We start from the raw sequence: 20,482 nt of genomic DNA on the forward strand, positions 1-20,482 counted from the left end.
GTGCGATATGCACATTAATAAAGCAGCATTTTTTATGACACTGTATAACAATAATTAATATTTTTACAGTACTGTGAGGGTTGGGTTTAGGGTTGGGGTGGGGGTAGGCGTTAAAAATACATTTTATTGGGTAATTTAATAGATAACATAACTAATACTCGGTACAACAACTGATTTTACATTACTGTGAAGGTTGGGTTTAGGGATGGGGTGGGGGTAGACATTAATAAAATACAACAAATGAGAAATTTAATAAATAATAGAAATAATTCTCGTTAACTTCCGGCCGCAAACGTATCCGCTCTAGCAACAACCACGTGGGATACTTATCCCGAGGCCCCTAGAGACTATAAAGCGCCATTGATGCGATCCAAGACATGTGAAGAGATTATCCTAAGGTATCCATAATCCTGGACCAGGCAGTATCCCAAGCTGAAGCTGCGGTGGTCATGGAGGAATGGACTTCATGAGACTGATTTTTGAAAGACCAATGAAACAAGTCCCAGCGTTGATCCTGTGGGCCAGCCTGACCACCCACTGGTGGCCTACTCACACCTGCAGCTTCTCCACGATGGACGTTCAGTTTCTCCAGCCTCACCTAGACTGCAGTTCCACACAAAAAGTTTGGCAAGAAGGATAGTGGTCGTGATCAAGAGAGCCCTACACTTCATCAATTGGTGAATTTTTTTCTTTGCCACTGGCACCACTGGCTTGCTCGGATTGGGACTTGTGGAGCTGCGAGTCTGTGTATTTGCTCTTCAGTGTTTGTACTTTCAGCAGTGAAATTTAAACCACACTGAACTGAACTAAACTGAACTTTTCTTTTTTTACTAGAACTATGTTAAGCTGCTTTGACATCTACATTGTAAAACGTTTTTGACATCTAGATTGTAAGTGCTATAGAAATAAACATGAATTTAACTGAATTGAATTTTGATCAGTTTGGTGTGTCCTCACGTATATAATGTATATATAATTAATAAATGTAAAGAAATTCAAGCGCATGTGTGATCCTGGACCACAAATCCAGCCATAAGTGTCATTTTTTTGGGAAATTGATTTCTATATCCCATGAATAAATAATCTTTCCATTCATGTATGGTTTGTTGGCAGGACGGTCAAAAGAATAAGATAACAGCATTAGTTGGCATAACAGAGGGCAGTGGGTGCACATTGTCTTTTTGAATGATTGTTTTTATGAAACTGTATTTATATTAGGAGGCATTTTAGGATCCGATTTTTTGTGTATATACTGTGTATATACAGTTGAAGTCAGAATTATTAGTGCCCCTGTTTATTTTTCCACCAATTTCTGTTTAACGGAGAGAAGATTTTTTCTACACAGTTCTAAACATAATAGTTTTAATAACTCATTTCTAATGACAGATTTATTTTATCCTTGCCATGATGACAGTAAATAATATTTTACAAGACATTTAAAGGCTTGACTAGGTTAATTAGGTTAATTAGGCAGGTTAGGGTAATTAGGCAAGTTATTGTATAATGATGGTTTATTCTGTAGACAAATATAGCTTAAAAGGGCTGAGGATTTTGACCTTAAAATGTTTTTTCTTTTTTTTTTTTTAACTAAAACTCTTGTTAGTGTCCATGAACTGCAGAACTTTTTTCTAAAACAAATCTTTCCTTGAGCTTGACCTTGTTATGATAGAACAGTACGTGGTAGGATAAAAAATAGAAATGGAATCTAAAAATAAAATACTGAGAAAATCACCTTGAAAGTTGAACAAATGCAGTTCTTAGCAATGCATTCAGAAATTAAGTTTATATATATATATATATTTATATATATATATATATATATATATATATATATATATATATATATATATATATATATATATATATATATATATATATATATATATACAGTAGGACACTTATGAAATATCTTTATGGGACTAAATTTTTGCATAATGTTTAAATTATTTTTGCCTTAAAAAGAAAATCTGTCATTTTGACCCATACAATGTGTTTTAGGCTATTACCTAATACTCGTGTCACATGAAGGGTGATACGTATACTTCCCCCAAATTATAATTAATAAAACAAATATTGTTAATAAACAATTATTATTTAAGGTTTCTAATTTCAGATGAGTTGGTTTAAGATCAAAGGAATAGTATACCAGGGAATTAACATCAAAAATTAGTCATGAACAGTAAGTATTTTTTTTTCAGCATTTATGATGTCTTAATAGCTTTGGTATTACTCTGTATAGAAGTCAGGGAATCATAAAAAAAGTTTTGTTCAATGAAAAATAGTTTACAATTTGGTACAGTAAGCATCCATTTTATTTTGTGGATGCGGTTCTTTCCAAATAAAATATTATTTTTATAATTAAAATTGAATTGAATTTATTTTTTATAATTTTTATTATTTTGTCCATTTCCAATAATCCAGATATGTAATCCATAAAGCCCACTAAAAGAACACTTTTATCTGCAGTTAGGATTTTCCTGATATAATTGTCATTAATTCTCCATGATAGAAATGCCCTTAATAGTAAGCTCTGGAAGAGAGCCAGATACATGGTTATATATATATATATATATATATATATATATATATATATATATATATATATATATATATATATATATATATATATATATATATATATATTTAAAAAGGTGAAGTAATTTTGGGGAGATACAATGAACACATTTTTTGTATTCATTCAAAGTAATTTTTAAACCAAAAGTGTTAATAAGTTTACTGTATTTAAATAAATCCCCTACATGATTTAATAAGTCTGAACAAAAAAAAATCCTTTTTTAACATAACATTCCAAAATATGGACTTGTTTTTGAATGAAATATACTGATTGTTCTTAATACATGAGTGGGAGGAATGCCTACTAATGTGTGCTGCTGGTGTGTCTTTAATGAACATGTTTCATATTTTATAATCTTGCTGACCTCTGCTGGTGTAAAACTGAACTGCATGCTCAGATTTCAGAAATATTCCACTGGGAAATAAAATTTGCCACCATTGACTGATGAACTTAATCTTCATATTTACATATTATGGTCCTCCCCAGACATTTGCGCCTGCATTAATAGATTACTCCTGTGTTATTTGCTCTATATTAGAGAGTTACAAAACAAAATAATATGAGAAAAATATATGCAACCGCATAATAAGAGCTGTCACATGACAGATCGTTTACTTAAGCCATCCTATTAGATTGATTTGAACACGAACACGAATGCAATACAGCAGTTGCTCTAAAGAATCTGCAACAACCGTATGCAAAACCTGATAAATACTAAACAGATGGCGAGATTTCATGCTCAGACACAGGTTTATGATTGGAGAAGACATCATTAATGCACTGCAGATGGTACTGATGCATTCTGGGAGAAAGAACACAAAATCCTCACATCTGAAAAACAATCTGCGATAAATACGTTGTGAGCTATTTTTAATTGAGAGTATTTTAGGAAGGGACTTAATTCACAAGAACATTCGTCCAGGCCTATTTGTGATGAAATAATTATAGATGACACAACCCATAATTGATATATGACATACCAGGGATGCATTTATTTAATCAAATATACAGTACAGATTATAAAATTGTGACGGTTCAAAAGTAGTTTATCATTTAATTTAAAAAAAATGTCCAGTGATTTTAATGATGAATTTCCAGCTTCATTACTCTAGTCCTCAGAGTCACATGATCCTTCAGAAATCCCTCTGATATTAATTATTATTATTATTATTATTATTATTATTATTAATGGTTAGTAATAAAAGCAATAATGACTGGAGTAATCGTTTTATTTGAAACTACATGCGATAAAAAAGCAGTTATTTAAAATTTTAATAAAAATTTACATTTTTTTAACATTTAATAAATGCCACCTTGATATACAGAATCATTTTCTTAAAAAAATAATAAATAAATAAAATAAAAAACAGACCCCCAAACTTTTGACCGGTGGTGTATATTTTTTTACACATTACAGCATAACACCTTTATTTTACATTCCATTTAAATACAGGGAACATGGGCAGACCATTGGGGCAGACATCCATCAGACAGCCATCATAGGGAGAGCCATCAGACACAGACAGCCATCATATCTTCTTTGTGATTATATTTACCCCTATCTTTACAACCATTGGAGAGGGTTGGAAATCCCTGTTGTCATTGACTAGGGTTGCTGTCAATCCGCTATCAAATGTTACATATGAAGCAAACTACACCATAAAATAACTATGGCCCATTAAAAAGGCAAAACAATGCATTGATTTTTTTTAATACAACAATTAAACTAAAAGACTGACAATGATGCAGGATATTTTCAAATCAAGCCCGTAGCCAGCCTGGTGAAAGGGGTGGTCCTTGTTTTTCCCTAAAAATGTAGACCTGTTTGCAGTTATTCGCCTCATTTTTTATTTAATTATGAGATTTAAATAGAAAAAGATAAATAGAAAAGCTTTTCAGATGGTCATCGTAATCACACTTTGATGTACCAAATTCTTTCCCTAAAAATGTAGAATAAAAATGTAAAATAATATATTTTTTTTAAAATACAAATTTATTACATCATATATCATTAGAAAAAAAAATTGTAGCCTATTGTAATTTATTAGACAAATAACAAACTGGCCAGTAACTACAATAGCCAAAATAGTATTCAAATAGATTTTAATATGGGCCGCTTTTGGTGCTTCACAGCTTTTTATTGGTGATTTTGTCTTTCAAGATCATGATCCAAGATTTAGAAGGTTTAGATTTAATACAATATATATAAGATTTAAACAATATAATAGTGAAAGATGACTTCTCCTACGTCAGATTGTGTTTTCTTGCACAGTCGGTTGTTATACTTATAAAAAACAATTGTTCGCAGAGGCCAAAACTGATTATCTAAAACCGCAAAGAAAGCAAAACAATACAGCAGCTTTTAAAATATTAAATCAAACAAAAATAAATCTTACTTTTTTTACTAAATAAAGCACCTAACAAGGTATCTGTGTATTGATTAGTTAATGGTTTTGTTTGCAACATAGGATATTTTTGAGTGCGTTTATAATAATAGGGAGACTATTTTTTAGCCTGAAACATGGCTTTGTTTACAGTTTGCAAGTGTACATCTGAAGTTCCAGTTTTCCATTATGGAAAACAGACTACTGCCCCCTAGTGGTTGCCAAAAACTCTAATTTCAATCTGCTGCCGTTCGTTTGGTTCACAGGCACAGATAGCGTTTTGGTTCCAATAAGACCAGACAACACCGTTGCTTTTCGTTGGTGATTTTCTTTGGCACAAGCCTGGTGTGTCCCGGGCTTATTAAGAGGTACTGTATTTCGTGTGAGAGAAATTGTCTCTCCATTAAACCTGACTCTCTGTGGTCATTAAAATCCTATGGCATATCTCGTAAAGAGCAGGGGCCTCATGTACGAAGACTTGCGTGGAAATCTTACTAAAACATTGCGTACGCACAAAGCTGTAAATGTGCGTACGCAGAAAAAAATTCAGATGTATGAAACACTGCGTACGCCGAGTCTCAGGCATATTCTTTTGTACATCCGAATGAACATGAAACTGAGCGCAACATGCACGAGCACAAAACCCCTCCCTGCCTCCTCCCCCGTATGAATATGCTAATGACTATGCTAATGGCAAAACCCAACGAAAAAGCAATGGCAAAAGCAAGCAAAAAGAGAAACTTTGAACAGAATGTGAATTGGAGGTGCTGCTTTCGGAGGTAGATCGGAGAAAAGCGGTGTTATTTGCAAGTTTGTTTTTTCGGAATTAACAACAAAAGAAAAAAAAAATAGAGTGGGAGAGTTTAGCTGATGCGGTTGACACAGTTGGGTCTGAACATCGCACTGAGTGCATTTAAAAAAAAATAGTCTGGTTTATATCTGTAAACTGTTGCAGCACTCTGAACAGTCCAGTGGCGCGCTCGTAAGACGCATGTGATCATGTTTTGACACGTTCGAGCATGAACTCGGCTCGAATCCAGCGTCTGATGAACTCTATCTTCTTTTTTTCCCCCCGCTACATATCATATTTTGCCTACTATTTATCACGAGAAAGACTAGTAGGAATCATTAATAAGTTTGTGCATCATTTTATTTGCACATTTATTGAATGGAAATGTTTCTGATTCACGCATGCAAATTCATCTTCACATAGTGTCTTTATAGCAATGTGCGTGCAGTAGATCGCTCAGATTACATTGGGAAAACAGGCGACCGCTGCAAATTGTGCTTTAATGTTTAGCTGGTCAACTGTATGGTATGGAAATCTTACATACCTACTAGATGAACCCGTCTCATACAGCTGCCATTGCAAGGCTCAGACACTTTGTAGAGAAGAATTTAACACAACTGCCTCTAGGAGTCGCCAATGGAAATAAAACAAACACGCACAAAAAATGTGCGTACGCCTGCCAAAAAGCTGCCGTGAAGCTGCGCACATTCCCACGTTCAGTTCCTTGTTAGTAAATCCAAACGTGAGCGATTCTGAGCATGAAACCTTGCGTACGCAATGTTTTTGTGCGTACACAGCGTTGATACATGAGGCCCCAGGAGTGTAACTGTGGTGTCCTTGCCAGACCAAATCCCCTCTATTGGCCCTGACCCATCATGGGCTCCTACCCACTTACAGCTTGTTTGTTGTGAACACAATGGCTCCATTGTCTTGTGTCTGCCATCGCATCATTCATTTAAACCCCTTATAGACCATTTAAATGTGGTGATGTCATTGGCTCAAAAAAATTTCCTGCTTGTTCTCAAACGATTTCATAATGGTAGCAAGAGGCAATTCAATTATATAATTAATTATATAACTTAACATTAAACCAGCTATCATAACTTTATTTATCAATATGTTGAGCTTTCAGGATTTTCAAGGGCCATGGAAATTAAAAATGTAAAACAGGAAATAGGTTAGGATCATTGCTATCGTTTACGTCCCTCAAAATGGTCTATACAAATGAATTTTGCATTATAATAGGTCCCATTAAAACTGAATTCAGGCTATAAAAAATTATTACTATGCAGATATAACTATAAAATATAACAAGTGAGCACAGGATCAATGTTCACCAGTGTCTTTCTTTGTACCTGAGAGGATGAAGAAGATGCCAGAGACGAAGGCCAGGATGGTGCGTTGTGGACGGATGTGGCCCACGTTACTGATTATGAAGGCTGTGAAAACGAATAGCAGAGACACCATCGGGAAGGGCGTAGCGGTCCGCACCATCTCTGCAGCAGCAAATACATGTGTGTGAGAATGGTGTGTGTGTGTGTGTGTGTACATGCGGATGTCTTACTGTGATTTGATTTAAAGTCACATTCACTTACTGAGGATATTCGCTGTGTTTTCTGTGGTGATCTCAATCTCTGGCTCTGTGAAATACTCAGAGGCGACACATCTACCTTTCTCTGTGCCTAAAACAGTGAGACGGGAAATATGCAAAATTTAATAAACAAAGGAAGAAAGAAAGTAAGATAAAGCAACATATATGAAGGAATAACTGTAGCAAAATTGCGAAACATACACTGTAAAAAAAATTTAAGTCAGTACACAAAAACAAAAAACAAAAACATAATCCTTATTTCCTTTCACTTTTCTTGTTCACTCGACTTTTAAAACTATCAGCTACACTGACCTAAAGTTTTCTGGAGAGGTGAACTACTCTGTAACAAATGTTTTTAAGTTATGTCAACTGAACATTTTTTATTTGCATAATTGAAATGCCTGAAGTTAAGTGAACAACAGCAAAAAAACAAAAAACAAAAAACATAATCCGTATTTTCAGTTGTTTTTTTGTTTTTTTTTGTGTACTCAACTTTTGAAGACATATTTTGTACTGAACTAAAATACCTGAAGTTGAGTGAACAATTATTTATTAATGTATTAAATAATTCAATTTATTAAACAAGACATGAGGCAAAACAACAATAGCGGTAAACAAGACAAGAGCAAACTGGGAAAAATGCTTTGTAATGCTTCACAGGAAAAAACAAGACTCAGCAAAGAGTCTGTGTGAATGAGGTGCCTTTATAGTCCTGGTAATCAGTCCATCATGAGCTTCCAGTTCCGAATGTGTAATCAGAAACTGGTTCCTCCATTTAAATTACAGTTTTAGCATTTGATTTGTCATTTACTTATTACAGGATTTTACTGAGTTGATCATAAAAATTAAATATCAAATACATTTGATTTCTCATTTGAGAATGCATTTTGATTTATTATTTGATCGGTTGAGAGTTTGATTTATCATTTGGGTAGTTGATTTGAAAGTTTGATTTATTATTTGGTCTTTTTAGGCAAAATTTTATTTGAAATAAAAGAAATTACTTTCTCTAGAAGAAAAAAAATATTACCAGATATACTGTGAAATGACAATTAAATACAAATTAACAGTCCACATGTGCTAAGCATTTCTTTTTGTAGAGCAAACTAAATGTGAGATGAAAATTCACAATAAAAGCCACATTGGCACATAAGTAATGTGCTATGCATTGGACTATAGACTTGCTTTTTGATGGCCAATGGCGCAGTATATTTCAGTTCTTCAAAATAGCAACGTGCCAACAATGCACCTTAACACACCTCTATTTTAGACCAGCACAGTTTGAAATCTGCCTGGAGTTGGTGGCAAAATTTTATTGATGTTACTAACCAAGAGTTTTGTTGTTACAACTGACCCAGAGTGTTTTGGCATTGAATTTACTCACATTAAATCCAACAGCTAAGACATTATTACCAACAACATGCAGGCACATGCACACATAGGGCTTAACCTGTGCAGTGCACACGCCCTTTTAGTCTTGGATAGAAAGTGGCCTTCCAAAAAGAACTGAAGTGCCCCCGCTCTTCATCTCGCGATCGCCCCAAACCTCCCCTGATGTTATAACTCCCCTTAGTTAGCAATCGCAAATTAGTCCTGACAACATATATATTTTTAGGTCATTTTAACTTAATAAACTAAGTTATTCATGTCCTAACTTTATTTTATTAACACAAAAATTACAAAAAAGTTAGTTTTTAAGGCAGTAAAAAGCTGTTTTAAGTCAGTTTAACAAAATATGAGTTCAATGGAGTCATAAGGTTAATTTGATGAAGCTTATTAATTTACGGCAACCGATTTTTTTACGAAACAATTTTTTTACAGTGTAGATTTCCCCCCTAAAAGCTGCTGTGTTTGCCATATATTTTAGTATAAGTGGAATGAAGACTAATATGAGCATCTGTGAAGTGAACCTGCTGATTTTTAAAAAGTCCCTGATTGTAGCAATTGGAAGTATTACAACTGACCCGTGATTCCCTACACTGTAAAATGTAATTAGTTGACCTTAATTAAAAAAAGTATGCAAACTCGTTGCCTCAAAAAATTAAGCAAAGTAAACTAAAGATTAGTGAGTTAGAAAAGCTTGTTTTTTTTAAGTGTGCAGTACTAAATCAAGTAGTACCACTAACATGTTTTTTTTATGTTCATGTAACTTAATAGCCATGCTTAGTGTTAACTTAATTTTTTCATTTTGTGTGGATTGCTTGATATAAATTTAACCCCTCTTAGAATTACTAAATACCTACAACTTAACACTTTCAGTTCTGCAGGTTGTGATTCATAGGAAAAAAAAACTGATCCAAATAAGCAGTGTCCTGACAAAATCCCAAGTATGACTAGCCTTTGGTACTGATCCTCTAATAATAAATGGCCAGCAAATCCCACATTGTAGTGTAAGTTGCGGTAACAGTCATCAATAAATTGACAGAAACACAGCACATAAGTTCATCCATGCAAACTATATACGTATTTATTTCAAATAAATGCATACATACTGTACATACATAAAATCTTATCTATTGACTAAATATATAACTGTATCAAGAAAAAAATGACATATAATTCACATTGGCATATTGTAAAGGAATGCCTTGCAGGTGGATAATCATATTCGAAGAGTCCATGGCATCCTAAAAGCACTATTAAGAACTTAATGTGTATGAATGTGTGTGTATCTGCACCTGCAATGAAACACACTCTCCAGAGGCCAGAATGCAATGCCATCTTGACATCCACAGTTTGGTTCTGCTGCAGTACGATTCCCTCCTCCATCAGCAGCCAATAATCCGTCGCCACCGCAACCCCCACCAACAGCAGTCCACACGCCCCGAACACTGTGGAGAGCAGAGTCAGAGCCCTGCTGCTGCAAGAGCTCATCTGCACACATGCACACACACACACAGACACTGTCAGCACCCAAGGTCGACATCACAGCTAAAACGTTAGAGACATTCACCTTTTTTGTACGTGACTTTAGTGTTTCAAGTGCAGTTCTGGTTTAGGGAATTTCCATTAACAAGACATTTAACAAATCATTTCAAATAATAATCCATACATGCAATGAAAAGTTAGAGGCACATTTGGCTTTGGATTATACATCATGAATGTAATGTCACACATGGTATTTTAATATATTTAGTGTCATCATATCTGTAATTGCGTTTTGATCTTCCACATTGTTTACTTTTATTGCACAGCTCTCTGGAATACTTAATTCTGACTGGTCAGTCATGACATTCTATGGTATGCTATTCCGGTGAAACTAATAACTAATGCATACAGGAGAAGTCAGAATTATAAGCCCTCCGGATTAGCGCCCTGTATATGTTTTCCTCAATTTCAGATTAATGGAAAGAAGATGATAATAAAGCTTGTTAACAATTTTTAATGATAAATGAGGGAATTCTAATGCTTGTTTCATTATTTCATCTTCATCTACTAGTAGCTGAGTATTACAGCTACTGTATATTTCTGTTCATTCCGTTCCTTTGTGCCCCCTGGCCGCATAGTCGCAAACTGTGATTATACCTAAAAACCCATACTTAATCCTTTAGTGCGGCTGTGGAGTGACTCGCAGTGGTAATGCTCTTTTTAAAGTGTTTCTTTTTTCAACACATTTCTAAACATTATAATTTTAATTACTAATTTCTAATAACTGATTTTTTTTATCTTAGCCATGATGACAATACATAATATTTTACTAGATATTACATTATTTTAAGATACTAGAATTCAGCTTAAAGTGCAATTTACTTAACTAGGTTAATTAGGCAAGTTAGGGTAATTTGGCACACAATTGTATAACAATGGTTTGTTCTGTAGACAATTGAAAAAATATATATATATTGCTTAAGGGGGCTAATAATGTTAACCCTTAAAACAAATAAGACTTTTCCCAGATGAAATAAAAGTAAAGGAAATATTATGAAAACTCTGCTTTGTTAACCATTAAAAAAGGAAAAGGGAAAAAAAAACATTCACAGGAGGGCTAATAATTTTGACTTCAACTGTACATGCATGTATACATACATATATACATTAAATATTTATTTATAATTTATATACAATAATTAAGACATAAAAAGAGATAGTAAAATATATGAACAGTGAAAATGTATATGAAAACGTAAATAAAAAGCTTATTTATTGACTGTCTTAGTCCTATTACTTTAAAATAACAAACACTGTACATCTCTCTATATTTAGGCATTGCTTTATTTATTTATTTAGGCAAACTTATTTGTATGTATGTTTTTACTTTCATATTATCTGTCTTATATTTCCTTAATTTTACTTTGCAAAATGAATCCTCATTTCACTTAACAAGTTTGCGATGAAAGTAAAGCTTGTTATCAAGTTTTTAATGATTAATGAAGGAACTATAATACTTTGTTTCATTATTTCATCTTTATTTACAAGTAGCAGAGTATTTACAGCTACTGAATATTTCTGTCCGTTCACATCCCGTCGTTTTGTGCCTCCTAGCCACAGTCGCAAACTGTGGTTATTCCTAAAAACACATTCTTAATTCTTTAGAGTGGCGGCGGTGTGAATCGAGGCTGTAATGCTCATTTTAGAGCGTCACCCACTGTGGATATACACTGTAAAACCCAAAAAGTTAGGGTAACTTAAACCATTTGAGTTGAGGAAATCGATTGCAACAAACCATTTAAGTTCAAAAACTAATTCTAATGAGTACTGTCAACTGAATCTTTTTTCAAATGAGTTTAATTAACTTTTTAATACATTTTTAGTTAACTACACTCATTTGATTTGATAAAAATGACTGTTGGGTTTTACAGTATAGATATTTTTATTATACATACATACATACATATATATATATATATATATATATATATATATATATATATATATATATATATATATATATATATATATATATTCTAATAACTGATTTATTTTATCTTTGCCATGATGACAGTAAATTATATTTGACTATTATCAAGACACTTCTATACAGCTTAAAGTGACATTTAAAGGCTTAACTAGGTTAATTAGGTTAACTAGGCAGGTTAGGGTAATTAGGCAAATTATTGTATAATGATGGTTTGTTCTGTAGACTATCGAAAAAAATATAGCTCAAAGAGGCTAATAATTTTGACCTTAAAACGGCTTTTAAAATTTTTTTAACTACTTTTATTCTAGCAGAAATAAAAAAAATAAGACTTTCTCCAGAAGAAAAAAATATTATCAGACATACTGTGAAAATTTCCTTGATCTGTTAACCATCATTAAATGTAAATATATACTTTATCCACCTCTCTTCTTACCCTGATGCACCCATCAATCTAGAACAGGGTAAATCTGGAGCCATCTGGACCCATCAGGCCACATGACCTTCTTCCATTGCTCCAGAGTCCAGTCTTCATGCTCCCTAGCAAATTGAAGCTTTTTTCCCCAATTAGCCTTGCTGATAGGTGGTTTTCTTAAGGCTATATGGATGTTCAGTCACAATCCATTGAGTTCCCTTCGCATTGTGCCTTTGGAAATGTTCTTACATTCATTAATGATCATAGCTGTGAGTTCTACTATTGTTTCTGCCATTTGATTTCACCACCTTTAAGTGTTAAGTGTACCTTTAAGTGCTAATCTGGATTATTCAAGATATTTGGATCCTCACTGTCCTTCCAGTTTTTAATAATACACTGGACATTTCTAAAGCAAATTTGGGTAGTTTTAGGAATTTCCTTGGATGTTGTCTTTGCTTGATACATGTCAATAATCTGACCCTTAATCAACTTAAGACATGGTCGTTTAGGAAATGAGAAGCTACTCCCTGCATCAGTTAGGATTAAATATAATAGCTCATTACCAGCTGAAACATAATCATAATCCAATCTGAGGCCTTTTACTATTTTCTTAATTAAATCCAGGTGATGACTTTTTTTTTTGAAAGGTTGAGCAGTATACTGTATGTAGCCTGTGTTACATTGTAGTATACTGTACACTCATTGGCCATTTTATTAGGTACACCTACCAACTGCTCGTTAACCCAGATTTCTAATCGGCCAATCACATGGAAGCAACTTACTGTATTTAGGCATACAAACATGGTCAAGAAAATCTGCTGCAGTTCAAATGAGTATCAGAATGGGGAAGAAAGGTGATTTAAGTGACTTTAGACATGGCATGGTTGTTCTTGCTAGATGGGCTGGTCCAAGTATCTCAAAAACTGTTGATATATTGGGATTTTCATGCTCAACCATCTCAAAGGTTTACAGAGAATGGTCAGAAAAAGAAAAAAATATCCAGTGAGCGGCAGTTCTGTGGGCACAAATACCTTGTTGATGCCAGAGGTCAGAGGAGATTGGCCAGACTAGTTCACGCTGATAGAAAGGCAACAGTAACTCAAATAACCACTTGTTACAACCGAGGTATGCAGAAGAGCATTTCTGAATGCACAACATGTCAAACCTTGAGACGGATGGCCTACAGCAGCAGAAGACCACACTGAGTGCCACTCTTTTCAGCTAAGAACAGGAAACAAAGGCTACAATTCACACAGGCTCACCAAAATTGGACAATAGAAGATTGGAAACATTGCCTGGTCTGATGAGTCTCGACTTCTGCGGCGACACTCAGATGGTAAGGTCAGAATTTGACATCAACAACATGAAAGCATGGATCCATCCTGCCTTGTATCAACAGTTCAGGCTGGTGAAGGTGCTGTATGCTATGGGGGATATTTTCTTGGCGCACTTTGGACCCATTAGTACCAATTGTGCATTGGGTCAATGCCACAGCCCTTGCTGACCATATCCTTCTCTTTATGACTACAGTGGAACCATCTTCTGACGGCTACTTCCACAGTATAACGCACCACAGCATAAAGCAGGAATCATCTCAGACTGCTTTCTTGAACATGACAATGAGTTCACTGTACTTAAATGGCCTCCACATTCACCAGATCTCAATCCAATAGAGCACCTTTGGGATGTGGTGGAACGGGAGATTCACATCAAGTATGCCGACAAGTATGCAGCAACTGCTTGATGGTATCAATAAAGACCAAAATCTCTGAGGAAAATTACAGTACCTTGCTGAATCTATGCCACGAAGGATTAAGGCAGTTCTGTATGCAAAAATGGATCCAACCCAGTTCTAGTGATGTGTACCTAATAAAGTGGCCGGTGAGTGTATATTTACTAACATAAACTCACAGTGCATTAATTAACGTTACCAAAGAATCAAGACCTGTTTTTGCTAATGCATTAGTAAAAGTTGAAATAACATGAACTATGGTTAATAAAGCTGAACAATTAATTTTAGTAAACACATTAACATAAACTAATAGAATTTTATTCCATTAACTTGATGAACTGTGAGAATATTGCCACCTCATTGCACCAAGTTTTTAAAAACATTTATCTAATTATTTACAGTTTAACAGAGTTACTTACTCTCATAATTCACACAAATCATCATAGGCTGTAGGAAAAAGGTGGATGAGCAGCAGGGAGTGAGACAGACCTTTACACATAGTTCCTCCTATTCTACAGCTCACCAATAAAACAGATAAGATGATCATGAGAGACAGTTTGTGTCCCGCTGTGACAATAATCAGCCAATCACACGAAAGGTCAAAGTTCACCAGGCTGAACGGGTGGTGCTCATTCAGGCAGAAATGAAACACTATTGGCAGCGAATCACATGGCGCAACACACACACATCAACACAAGCGCCTACAGAGTCATGAGTCATAGCGCAGACCTCATGCCAATGAAGAAACAAACAGATGCAGAAGCACACATACAAGCACGCAAGAGTAAACACACACCAGGGCTCGCTGATTCATATTGGCATGCCTGGCATTAGTGCATTAGTCCACCATCACTTTAGTGTTGTGGAAGTATTGTTTGCATAGTGATTTTGAAAAAGTCTTTTTCATCAATATAAGCCACGAGCCAGCTCTGAGGGGAAGCACAACATTATAAACTTTTAATTACAACAGGTTTTAAGTGGTTTTAAGTAAAGTATATGAAAAAATACACACACACAAAAATATATATATATAAATATATAAAAAAAATATATAAATACAAAAATAAATATAATATAATAATAATATAAATATATATATATATATATATATATATATATATATATATATATATATATATATATATATATATATATAAATAAATATATACAGTATTTTATTTTAAATATACATTATTTAAAGTTTACAGTATACAACATAAGATATATATATATATCTTATGTTGTATACTGTAAACTCAGAGACTTTTTTTTGTCACATGTTTTTTGCCTGTTTATTTTCCTAATTTAAAGTATAAAAATGTTCACAGATTGAAATTATTTAATTCCATAACTCTGTGGTTAGTTATTTTGGAAAATATAAACAGATGATTCAATATAATGTTAACGTATACTTTCTCTGCGAATTTATGTTTTGAATTTTTACTGCAAATGTCACATCCATAACGCTGGAATCAGCTATTTATATATATATTATGAAAGTAAAGGAAAACAGACTCATTTGTATCATTTATGGTGCTTAGCTAAATATCTAAATATCTAAATATCTAAATAAAACTGATTGGTGGAAAGGTTTATACAGAATAATGTTTTCTACACTAATTAATTGCACTGTAATAATAAGAATTTTTAAAAATTCAATCAAATATTTGTATATTTTAATGCTTTATTTTAAAACTTTCAGCTGTAAAATGGTCATGAAGCCCTGAACTAAATTGTCTAAAAAGATTTGTGTGTGCTGAACATCAATTAAGACAACATTAACATGTTAGTTTTACTGTAGAAAAAACTGGCTAATTTTGAGCTTTTCTCCCCAATATGGTGGCGGCGTCACTTTTCGTGATGTTGCATAAGACTTCAAGTGCTTCGATGATGCATCAGGGTCTAATTACCATTCTTAATAATGAGATTTCTTATGAGAAGAGCTGCCTCTGAATCATTCGGTCAAATTGTGAGACTGCATATTGGTGAACAATGATGATGGGTTCATGATGGGTTCTGGTGCCGGTGGTGTTGTCAGAAGTACCAGCTTCTATGAGTCTGCACTATAAATAAATATCTGTTAATTAACAGTTCCTGTATTTTGTGATTTTTCAGTTTTTTTATGGTTGTAAATTGCATTATGGGACCTTGATCTTTGTTCTGTCAATATTTGATGTTGAAAATTCAACTCTACAGTTTACCTAAAAAGTGACTTGTTGACATTTAAGTAGTTTAAAATAATAATATGTATAATAAATTAAACATAGAGAAATAATTCTGTAAAATAACAGAAAATGTACACTCTCAAAAATAAAGGTACAGGAGCTGTCACTGGGGCAGTACCTTTTCAAAATATACATATTGGATACATATTTGTACCCAAAGAGTTCACAGCGGTACCTCAAAAGTGTATATTAGTACCAAATGTACCTAAAAAGTACCTTTGTTGACCCTTCAGGTACAAATGAAAAGGTACTGCCCCAGTAACAGCTAATGTATCTTTATTTCTGAGAGTGCACTAGAAGTGTATTGTGTTATTAAAAGTTCTTTTTTTACTTTTCAAGATTCAAAGTTTTTGGAAGAAAGATCAAGGTCCATTAATGCAATTAAAAAGCATAAATAAATAGGGAACACTTGACACAAAACCATGAATTACAAAATACAAAAACTGCAAATTTATGGATATTTTTTACAGCATGTAGTGAAATGTATAAAAATGTGACATTATTTGCTGCTTGCATTTGGAGCGCCGATGAGGGAACTCTTTAATACCACTAATTGGTCATTGTGTTCACAGACACTGGAGCATTTTAACTATCATTTTAACTATTCAACTATCAGCTGATCGTCGGCTCAGAACTCAGATGCTGACAGACAAAACTTTAAAATGCTACAGCACCCGAAAATATTTCTGTACCTTCAAAGCATGTACGTGTCTCTTTAAAGAGGCACTATTATGCATTATAAAAGGTCATATTTTGGTTTTGGGGGTCTCCAACAATAGGCTGATGTACAGGCAAAAAAACACTTTAACTCTTCAGTGATTAATTTGTTCCAAATCCCTCCTTTGTGTGATACTAATCTGTGCTGATTGGTCCGACGACTTAAGCTGCGGTCACACTGGGCTTTTCCTCCCATAGACTTCCATTCATACGCACGCGAATGCATCAGACCAGAAACGCAGGGTCATGCGTTAAGTTTCACAGGTTGCTGCGGTGCAAAGTTCAAGCTTGGTGAACTCTGACCTGCGAATCGCATCACTTGACTGCGTGAGACCAACCTAGGATCAAAACATGACCTTTCTGGACAGAAATGTAAAACATGGAGCAATCGTTCGCTTTTTTAATGCCTAATAATCTTGCCTTTTCACAGCGCCGCATGACAGAATATCGCATTATCAAACTCTAGTGTAACCGCAGCTTCAGTCTGTTGTGATTGGTTGACTCTGTTCAACCAAGATAGAAAGAAATACCCACCACGTTTATGAGGTAGCCAGAGTACACAGTATATGTGTGAGCCCAATGCAAGACTGTATTAAAGCAATGCAGTTAAACACCAGCATATAATCCATTATTAACCCCAACCCCAAGTAATAACAATGACACATTCAGTATTAATCCACAATATGACAAATGTTGAATTATTGAGAAAATTGAGACGTATGTGTAGGAACAGGTGTGGCATAGCAACTACAAACAGCAGAGGATCTTGAGAGCTCAGAAACGCATTTAAATCAGCTAATGAAGCTGTACGTGTCACGTCACATTACAAGCGCTGATCTATAATAGATAAGTGACTACAAGCCATGCGGAGCAATTACAAGTTACAACACACAATTAAATACATATTTTGCAAACTATAGTAGAGGCAACTATTTTAATCACATTTACAGGTTGTGATTCGAAGGAAGAAGAAACTGGTCCATATAAACTGTGTAACAGTTACTGACAAAGTCCCTGTCAAAGTCTCATACATTAAGTGCGGTTTATTCATAAACTAATTTCGACAGGATCACGTGCTTATAATCAACACGGCTGGCTCCCTATTAGCTCCGTAATCAGCCCTATTAGATGATTACGGAAGCATTATAAATAACCTGAGTTTTTCACTCCAGTTATCTTCGTCTTGAAGCTCCCCCTTTTCCACCCCTTCATCCTCCTCCTTTTTCTGATCGGGTGACACGGTGGCCCAGTGGCTAGCACTGTTGCCTCACAGCAAGAACACCGCCGGTCCAACCTTTCGGGCCGGTCGGTGTTTCTGTGCGGAGTTTGCATGTTCTCCCCTTGTTCGTGTGGGTTTCCCCCGGGTTCCCCGGTTTCCTCCCACCTTCAAAAAATATAAACCATAGCCAATCGACTAAAACAAATTATCACCCAATACAACCTGAGTTTACACTTCTCACGGTGACAAGCAGGGGAGTTCTCGAGACCTACCTGACTTCGAATTCCCCTCTCGCCTTTCTAACAGGAGGGAACCCCGGACTCGATGATATTACGAGCTCAGGGCTCTCTCCTGGGACAGCATGCCAAATACACTTTATTGATTATCAGCTAAGTGTGAACTCTTGAATAGTCTTTGCGAGAGGGGTATGGATGCAGACCTGGTGCAGTGCAATCTGAGCTGCATCCAATGCTTTTTATTGCGCTCACCTAACCCCACCCCTAACCCGATCCATCACAGTGATGTCACTCACTCCATTGAGTGCAATGTGTCTGACATTGCATTGCTGATTGATTCAATCTCAGCTTGCATCATAAAGGCTGTATCCAGATACAGTATCCTTTGCTGATCCTTCCTTTAATAGCAAACAGGTGAAGAATATGTCGTTGCAGAGTAGGTTATTGTGTTAATCATCAGAATAATGACAGGAACAATCAAAGTACACAGTTGGCTATACTGTGGTATTGTTGTGAAAATTTACTTTAACAAGCTGCATCTCTGGCCTTCTCTCAGTGATAGCCATCTTCACGTTATGATCAATCCCATGATCCCCTGCACTACACTATTGTTTGAAGGGAAGGGCGCATTCACGTTTTACCAAATCTGGCACCTCATGTTTGGCAATGTCTTGACTTGTATCAATGTCGATACGAGGCAAAAGATTTATATCAATTACTCGACTTTTGAATCAATAGTTTTAAACATGGGGCGCTTTCAGATTTAAACCTCAGCTGGATGTTTTCATTCACTTAGAGCTGTATTACACACTACATGGAAGGTCATTTTTAAAAACTCATAATAGGGGCTCCTTAAATTAAAAAAATATATATTTTTATCTTAGATTTTTAGTCAAAATAGGCCACTAACACAGAGGGCTCTATTTTGACGATCCATGCGCAAAGTGCAAAGCGTTGATATATTGTCACGAATGAACTGAAAAAGCATCCCGAGATGAAGAAGGCATGAAAGTGGTATTTATGTTAATGTAGGCTAGAAAATACTGTTTTTTAATATTTTAATCCTTTATATTTATACCCTATATATCCTTATTATATCATATATATATATATATATATATATATATATATATATATATATATATATATATATATATATATATATATATATATATATATATATATATATACACTTAATATTTTAATTATTTTTCATATGTAAAGATATTTGCGTATTGCTCTACATTTTGTGTGTATTAAGCAATCTGTAAGCAAGACGCACAACTAACGTGCTCTGCACTGGACAATAGACCGGCTTTGTTCTAGGCAATTGAAAAATCTATCATAGTTTCTCTAAATAGCAACGCTCCAGCAATGCGCCTTTACACGTCTTCCTTTTTAGACCAGAATGCCTATGGGCGCACATATGAGCGCAAATGCATTTGCTATTTAAACAGCGTGGCGCAAAACGTCAAAACGACTCCAGCGCCAAGCTGAAACTAACAAACAACAATTGCGTCGCACCTTGTGCCACATTGTGTCGGGTGTTAGTTAGGGCCCAGAGAGTTTGTGTATTACATTATAAATATAATGAATACTTGAATCCTTCAAATATTCTTGTAACATAAGATGATAATAAAATCATAATGATGATAAAAATTATTATTATTAATTGTTAATTATTTGTTGTTCTTGCTGATGTCAGTTTGAAAAATTGTTACAATACCATTAAAAACATCATTA

At 34.6% G+C, this 20,482-nt stretch overlaps 1 protein-coding gene across 2 annotated transcripts in view; it reads right to left on the reverse strand.

Moving 5' to 3' along the window:
- The window catches only part of cacng7b (calcium channel, voltage-dependent, gamma subunit 7b), a 41,288-nt gene that overhangs the window by 11,484 nt on the left and 9,322 nt on the right, over positions 1–20,482 (reverse strand). The window contains exons 1-4 of one of the 2 annotated variants that reach the window (XM_073925931.1): positions 14,762–14,889; positions 10,019–10,214; positions 7,345–7,431; positions 7,105–7,245 (exon numbers count right to left, since the gene is read on the reverse strand). In XM_073925931.1, the coding sequence (XP_073782032.1) occupies positions 7,105–7,245; positions 7,345–7,431; positions 10,019–10,214; positions 14,762–14,767 (430 nt within the window). In that variant the 5' untranslated portion in view covers positions 14,768–14,889. Of the gene's footprint in view, positions 1–7,104; positions 7,246–7,344; positions 7,432–10,018; positions 10,215–14,761; positions 14,890–20,482 lie in introns of those variants that run through there. The other variant, XM_001342843.7, reaches the window with a different exon arrangement.

Source organism: Danio rerio, chromosome 16 (genome assembly GCF_049306965.1).
Source record: "Danio rerio strain Tuebingen ecotype United States chromosome 16, GRCz12tu, whole genome shotgun sequence".
Taxonomy (NCBI): Eukaryota; Metazoa; Chordata; class Actinopteri; order Cypriniformes; family Danionidae; genus Danio; species Danio rerio.